Source organism: Notothenia coriiceps, unplaced genomic scaffold (assembly GCF_000735185.1).
Source record: "Notothenia coriiceps isolate Sejong01 unplaced genomic scaffold, NC01 NC01_scaffold00004218, whole genome shotgun sequence".
Lineage (NCBI taxonomy): Eukaryota > Metazoa > Chordata > Actinopteri > Perciformes > Nototheniidae > Notothenia > Notothenia coriiceps.
Window position 1 is genome coordinate 1 of NW_011336919.1, and position 7,654 is coordinate 7,654.

General features: G+C 41.1%; 1 protein-coding gene across 1 annotated transcript; it reads right to left on the reverse strand.

Annotated features, from left to right (window-relative positions):
• Positions 1 to 1,189: 1,189 nt before the first annotated feature.
• On the reverse strand, positions 1,190 to 5,327 carry ptpn2b (protein tyrosine phosphatase non-receptor type 2b; the record flags this gene model as incomplete). The annotated part of the gene is made up of 5 exons (XM_010767356.1): positions 1,190 to 1,344; positions 1,443 to 1,651; positions 2,252 to 2,413; positions 3,067 to 3,276; positions 5,178 to 5,327. Coding segments are annotated over 5 exons (831 nt in total), but the record flags the coding sequence as incomplete, so codon positions are not given.
• Between the last annotated feature and the right edge of the window lie 2,327 nt (positions 5,328 to 7,654).

The following is a 7,654-nucleotide window of genomic DNA, read 5'->3' on the forward strand; positions in this document are numbered from 1 at the left end:
GCCGGCGTTCTGGCGATTTACTCGGAAGGCTTCAGTAGAAGCTGCTGGGAGTCCCAGCAGCTTCTACTGAAGCCAGTCCCCGACTCCGGGGACTTCCAGCCGGGGCCTTCGGGTGGCAGTATACGCCATGAAGTGGTTTGCGGCCTGCCAGTAAACCCAAAGCAGAAGAAGAAGAAGAAGTGACGTCAGCGGCTCATTTGCGTAATCTTCTCTCAGGGAACTTATTCGGGTGTGAACGCGATCTGTACTTAGTTCCATGGGGGCACTTGGTGCCGACACTAAGTACGGCAAAGTACTTGGTGTGAAAGCGGCTCATGGTATACATTCGAAAAAGCAAATGTCTGACGTAATAAGTCCGATTCCTTTTTTATTAAATCAATTTTCTGAACATAATTTGTAAGTTCCTTTCATGTCAGAATAAATACATGTAACGGGCAAAGGGCTATTCAAGTAAGGGAATAAAATGCTGCTTATTTCCGATCTTCTTTACTGATAGTGTTAGAGCTAAAATTGATTTCTTTACTGTGGTTATATAAATGTAATTGATGGTGATGTTAAATTGCAGCTGGTAATACAAGTTGGTGCCTCTCTTCGTTGCCGCAAGGAAGAGAAAACTGTTTTTAGACCACAGTAAAAATGTTGGGAAGACATATTGAGGATTTCATTAGGTAAACACGAATATTTAAATATTATAACACCAAACTTTTACCAACAAACGTTGACTTTTGGAAATTACAGCAGTCTGGAGTTATGTTTAAATAAAATGAGTTGGAAACAACAGGGATATAATTCTAGAAATAAAACAATGATATTATTAGAGTAGCCTTCTCTGAAAGTGCAATAGTGCAGGAATGTTTAAACAGAATGATTAGACATGCAAACAGAAAGTAAAAGTGGCACAGCACTCTGATTTTAACTCTAAGACACTCTTAGACTTTGAATACAAACGTTATGGATAAAGCTTTAAAGCGTAAAGTATTTTGTCCAATTATGAAATAATATTATTAGGGATTGACTCGTTATTAACAAATGGATGAAGCATGATGGGTTAGATCTGGTTCTTACAATCTGTGTTGAAAAAGACATCCATTTTTGAATATCACACTTAATATAAGTTTAAATAAAAGTGTTGATGAATACAGAAGTGACAAAGTGACGGTGCTCGACAAATCATCGTGGAGGGTAACAACAACTTGACGCTTGGTGTATGAATAATACTATATGGTCTCAGCCAAATATAATAATCACCTTTTCCTCTTCTTCTCTGAGTCGTTTGTCCTGGGCTTGCTTTGGGTTGTCTTGGCTGTGCCTGATTTGGAGATGCTGTCTTCTCTGTGTCGCTTGCTGCGAGAAAAGGATGGTGGGTAAACAGCTGTCTGTCACATAAAGCTAAAATAATCACTCTTCTCTTGAGAGCATTTTTGAATTCATAGAGTACTGACTGTGTGGTGCCGCCATCCTGCTCCTGCTCCTTGCATGGAGATGGTGCTGGTGCTCTGTCGTCCTGTCTGTAGTCCCCTCCCTCCTCCTGCTGACCCCCCCGCTGGCTGCCGTTGCATCGCTCCGTCGGACACCGGGCCTGCAGCTGAGTCGAGGGCGGAGACTCTAATATCGGCTCCTGATCTTCCCTGGACAACTCCCGCCAGCGGTTCTACAAAACGAGCAGACACAAGTGGAAAAGCGTTAATGTTTTTGGCAAAGCACACCACCATAACTTTTTGCCATGGATCAAAAACAGCCTATATTTGGACATTTTGTTTGTAAAATAATCTTGCCAAAAATGTATAAAGCGAGACAAAAAAATGTTGCTGCAAAAGAGAACATTAAGCCAAAGATGGCTTCATACAAATTGCGACTGCAAACAAGTCACGACTGTCAGACATTCAGGTCATTGGCCTGAACTAAATAACTAAAAGGTGTTTCTTGTCCAAGATATTCAGTTTAATATGAAATAAAAACAACAAACAGGCCATAGTCCCACACACTTCTAATGGTTTACAAGTGATGACTTAGAGAGACTATTTCTGTATGAGTCAATATTTGTTAGGAAAACCCTACTCCTCTAACATACCCACACACGGAATAACTGTGGGGTATTTAATAAACAAATATCCATCGCCAGGCCAACTGCCATTATTTGTGTTTTTCTCTACAGCCAAATACAGTAGTGTCCTGGAAACTGAACCATATTACTCATTAAGTACCGAGTGAACTGAGTGAGCAGAGAGAACTGGTCACATGGTGCAGGTACCTGTACAGAGGAATCTCCCTTGATGCACTTGGACCCTTCGAGCACCGCCATGAAGGAGAAGCGCAGCTGGTCCGGGGTCTGGATCAGGCCCATGCGGTGCTTCCTCATGTCCAACAAGGTGCTTTTGATGTCCACTGACGAGGGGTCTTTCCTCTTGTCCATCTGGTCAGGACAGAATGACAGGTTGAACCCCCTGTTCCCTCTCATGCGTGTGTTTAGAGGGAAATGTAAAGCTGACGCACTGTTAAACATGGCCAGTCTGTGTTAGTGAGTGACGTGTAACCGTTTCGGAATAAAATGCTATAAATGACATGTTTTAGTTCCCTGTTTTTCTTTGATCTGGCTTATCTACTTCTACATTACGGCTGTTCAATACATATAGGTTTTTCTATGGTATTGTTATGTAAACTTAAGAGAAAAACACATTGTGAAAGACTACGTAATTGCAAGAGAACAACATAGAATTTCAGTTGGTGTTATAGTCACTAAAAAGTAAATTCATATTAACGTTTCCATCTATCAGAAGCTCTCTCTGGACAGATTATTTGAAATGTTACTTCAACAATTTTAACCAGCCCTCAATTCATGTTTTTATTTCAGTCAAAGGCTTTAAATTATCTAAATTGACTGTCTGGACACTGATATATTTATCCACAGTATAAGTGCTAATCAGACTTAGCATAATGGATTTAATTGGGTCAATGTTGGCTCTCAATGTCTAAATGTAAACTCAAATCATTGTAGCAAAAAACAAATGTTTTGTTTTCTTTAATCAGAATACAGACATAATGATACAACAAAAATGGAGAACTTACGAGGACCACACACGTGTCAACCAATGAAAATGTCCCGGAGCGTCCGATTCCAGCGCTGCAGTGCACCACAGCCGGTCCGTGGTCCCGCCCCAACGCTCCCGACTCCCTCACCTTGAAGAGGAAGTTTAAGAAAGACGCCGGGGAGTCGGGAACACCAAAATCTGGCCACGTGGTGTAGTGAAAGTGGTAGATCTCTCTCTTCTCCCCCGTCTGAGAGAGGAGACAAACAGAGGCTTCATTAGCAGGTAGAAAAGCATATTTCTATGTGCAGTCTGCGAGTGCTGATGTGTAGGCGGTGTGTTTGAGGTGACTTGAGGCCATCCCAGGGTTTGAGAGATAAACTAAGCAAACAAGTCCAACAGTTTCAGTTTCAGTTCATGCGAGGAACCGTGTTCTGAAAACTCCCCACAACTTTTGAATCTACTTCTTGCTCATGCTTTTTTTCCTTACGATCACATTGGCAGTTAACTCTTAGTTGCTGATGTTTTAAAAAACGGTGTTCAGTTTTTAATATAAAACAGGTAAAAAATGTATTGGGAAAAAGTCATAACATTGGGTTTAATTGAAAATCGTATTTTTCAAATGCAATTTGCAGTTTAACTATTGTTGCTTAAGCAAAGGCTGATTACTTTACATACTGGAATTGCTGTGCTGCATTATCTACAGCTCGTTTGCACTTTCTGTACAACCTACAAACTGCAAATAGTTTGGTGTGTGGGAACATACAACTCAGTTGAATCTTTCTGTGAAATCAGATAACAATGGGTGTCAAAGATAACAATTAATGTTACCTGTTAGACGCTTTTATCCAAAGCGACTTACATACACTCAATACTGTGGTCAACGCCCATAGGAGCAGGTTGGGGTGAAGTGTCTTGCCCAGGGACACAGCGGCATGCTGACTGCATTGGGGATTGAACCATTTGGAAAGAATTGGATATATCCTAAAAGATAGACTGGGGGAATTTGAAAGGATGTGGGGTCCAATGGTTTCATTTATAAGGGGGACGGTTGGCTGAGATGCACAAACAATTATTTTTTAATGGCTTGGGTGGCACTGCTCGAGGAGGGAAGGGTGGGGGGGTAGTCTGGGCTCATCTGCACCCTTTAAAGTGCACCTATCATGCTATTGTTAGGCATATATTATGGGTCTCAGATATATACAAATATATCTTGAGATGTGTTTTGCTCAAAATACAAACGGATCATGCATTTTAGACATCCCTCATATCCCTCTACTCCAGCCCTGTTTAGAAATGCGGATTTTGGGTCCTTAGCTTGAAAACAAAAAGGAGGAGGCGGAGCTAATGCCTGATCAGAATTATATCGGAGATAAAGTTAAATTCTGCTGTGATAAAACGCCATCCTGTTCTAAACCACATCAAGGATTATTTCTGAAACAGTATAGATCTCAAATGCTTTTTCTTTTGCGGGTTTACCACAAGGGGAGTTCCTTTTTTTATTTCCTGCTTTTTTACACATACTCTCTCCAGTACAGGTTAGGGTGTTAGCGATGCACACACACATACAAATTGTAGTATGTGCTTATAAACAAAGACCATACTACGTCCAAAACGTCAGGCATTGTTTCTGATGGCAACTTTCTGTGGGTCCACCATCCAAAATGACGTAATATCAAATCTGTATCCGCTCGTTTTACCCCCGTTTTTTAAAAGATGTGGGTACGGAGGGAAAAGGGTCCTGACGCTGCGTGAGTTCCCCGACACACCGGGGACACAAAAAGTGCATTTTTCATGATAGGTCCGTGAATTTTAACTAGTGTTGTCAGCCTTGGTATATCAGAGCTTTTGAAGATCAAATCATCCATCTTTGCTCACTACATCTTAGCCTCTCTTACTCTTAGGTGTGCATTAAGTACAGGTTATACTTTTTAAAATACAAAAATGGAAATAGTATCTTCTCATGGTATCAGTCTTGAGTAGCAGGTAATGGTCGGTTCAAAGGAATCCAGATGGTGTTCAGTTTGAAAAAGCCTGGGACAGCAGGTCCTTGCAAAGCGTCTTGGTGTGACACCCTCAAACCATTTCACTTCTCCTTCACAGCTATAAAGTGGAACGCCCCCTGATAATAAAGTAAAAACTTTGACCTACACTGATATTCTGCAGCTCCAACACTCGGGTGGTGTAGTAGGACTTGATGTCCTCCGACAGCAGCGTGACCAGGAAGCGTGTGTCTCTGAAGGCCATCTCCCTCTCCTCCGCTGTGGGCCAGTACTGAGCGCACTTCTCCTGTCGGGGGAGAAAGGAGACATGTGGTCAGAGAGACTAAATAAAGTCATATCTGACAATGAAGTATGCCATGAAGCAGATGCTGAGGGGCCTTGAGGCAAAGCAGCTGATGACTAACAGGAGGACAGTTTAGTCCTAGCTTTGGAAGGGGAAATATCCCTTAGAAAAACATCCGCTTCCTCTTCTCTCTCTCCACAGATACCTGGTCACACTCACATATCATACATGTGACACCTACATAACATTTCACACATGCACAGAATCCTACACAACTACACAGCCTTAATATGTTGCATAAAGTGTTTCACAGCCTTGTTATCTTGTATTTTGCAACACCTCTGTCTAATTTTAGTCCCATTTTGTGTTTTGCCACACTGCACTAATCAAAATGAATGAAGCCAGTTAGAACACGCTTCAGTCAAGATTATATCTCCTTGCATTCTGCATGTATTTGAACTGTGACTTTTTCTCATGTTTTATTTTAAGATATTTATTTCTTAAGTCTTTTAATAACTAAAGAAAGGATCAGGAATGCATTTTAAAGGGACAGGTTCTATCCTTTAATATGAAGATATACACAACTATTAAAAAGTTATTATTTGACATCTCTTCTCTTTTTAGAGATTGTTTAACAGTTGTTTTTAGAGTTGTTTGCTTTGTAAAGCAAAATAAGTATAAAATGTGCTATAAAAAACAAGTTTATTACTATCATTATTATTTATGTGTTGTGTTTATTATAATAAACCAGTCATGGAAACAATGCTCGCACGAAGTTACAAGGAACCAGGGATACATTCCAGTACAGTTTGTGATCTTGTGGTGCTCTCGATGTTTTCCAGGGAACAGCAAAGCCGTCAGTAAAGTTGTAAAATACTGGTCATGCATTCTCATGCTATATTATCGACAGCAAAGATCTCATTATACAGCATGTTCTTAGTAAGCAGACAATGTGCAGAAGTGTTGAGGATAAGTGGATTATGTAACCCCCCCCCTCTCTGCTGGCCTGCACGAACATCTTTGTGAGTGAGGTTAATAATATCTTTGGACTAGGTACTCTTTATCTGCTATTTCCAAGAAAACAGTCGGGGGGTGAATCTCATGACCCAGCGAGATCCGCTCCAGCTGCTGTACTGAGAAAGAGAAAGCTGCTCGCGGTGAGAGAGAGTGTGTGTGTGTGTGTGTGTGTGTGTGTGTGTGTGTGTGTGTGTGTGTGTGTGTGTGTGTGTGTGTGTGTGTGTGTGTGTGTGTGTGTTTAATCGGCACATCACAGGATCACAGGATTTAGTTGAGAGGTTGGGCTGCATCCCAGTTCCTCACATACATCTGTGAACACACTGTCAAAACACTGAATTCCTCTTATCCTGCCGACAGGAGAGAGAAGCTTCACAGTGGACCTTTAACTGAAATCAAGGCAAAGTCCACACATACAGGTCTTCTTAAGCCTTTGCCCGTGCAAAAACATCCTTTTAAGCCTCTGAAACCTTTAGTAAAACTCCCTTTGGGGATGACGAGTTCCCTGTTATCTAGCTTCGCAAATGAAGCAACGTTTTGTACAATGTCAGACCGAAACATAACTCCCGCTAACCTCGCTAACATGGGACGTTTACATTTTTTCACATAAATGCAGTTAATCTTCTACTTTAACCCTGTTTTCCCAAAATATGTGTACATGAGGAATACGCCCCTGATTAATCAAAAACGATTTTATGTGAGAAGGCTGCACACTTTTAACAAAGTGTGTGATGCTGTGGATAAGTGTGTGTGTGTGTGTGTGTGTGTGTGTGTGTGTGTGTGTGTGTGTGTGTGTGTGTGTGTGTGTGTGTGTGTGTGTGTTGCACCAGACCAATAACAGATGTCAACTGACCTGACAATAGGATGTTCTTTTATTATTATATCAGTGTTTCCCCTACCATTGTCTTGGCGGGGCGCTGCGCCCTGCCAACGGAGCCCCGCGCCCTGCCTGAGATTCAAGTTTTTTATTTTTTTTATTTTTATTTTTTATTTTATTATTTAAAAAAATATATATATATATGTTGCACCAAATTGCAACTGAAACTCAAATTAAACATGTGCTCTTTTATTAAATAAACTAAACGCCTATGTTATTTATCCAATTTGCATGTTTCAGTTTCCACTGCCTTGCGTGTGCACATTCTCCCTCCGCTCTGTTTCTGAAGGGCGGGGCTCCGGCATTTAGCGGCAGTGACTCGACAAATTGCCACTTAAAATGTATCTTCAGCAATGTATGACAAGCAGACTGCTTGTTTAATGTTAGACTCACACCAATAGCTCAATATGATCATAACACGATTTCTTTCATATCATAGATCAGATGAGAT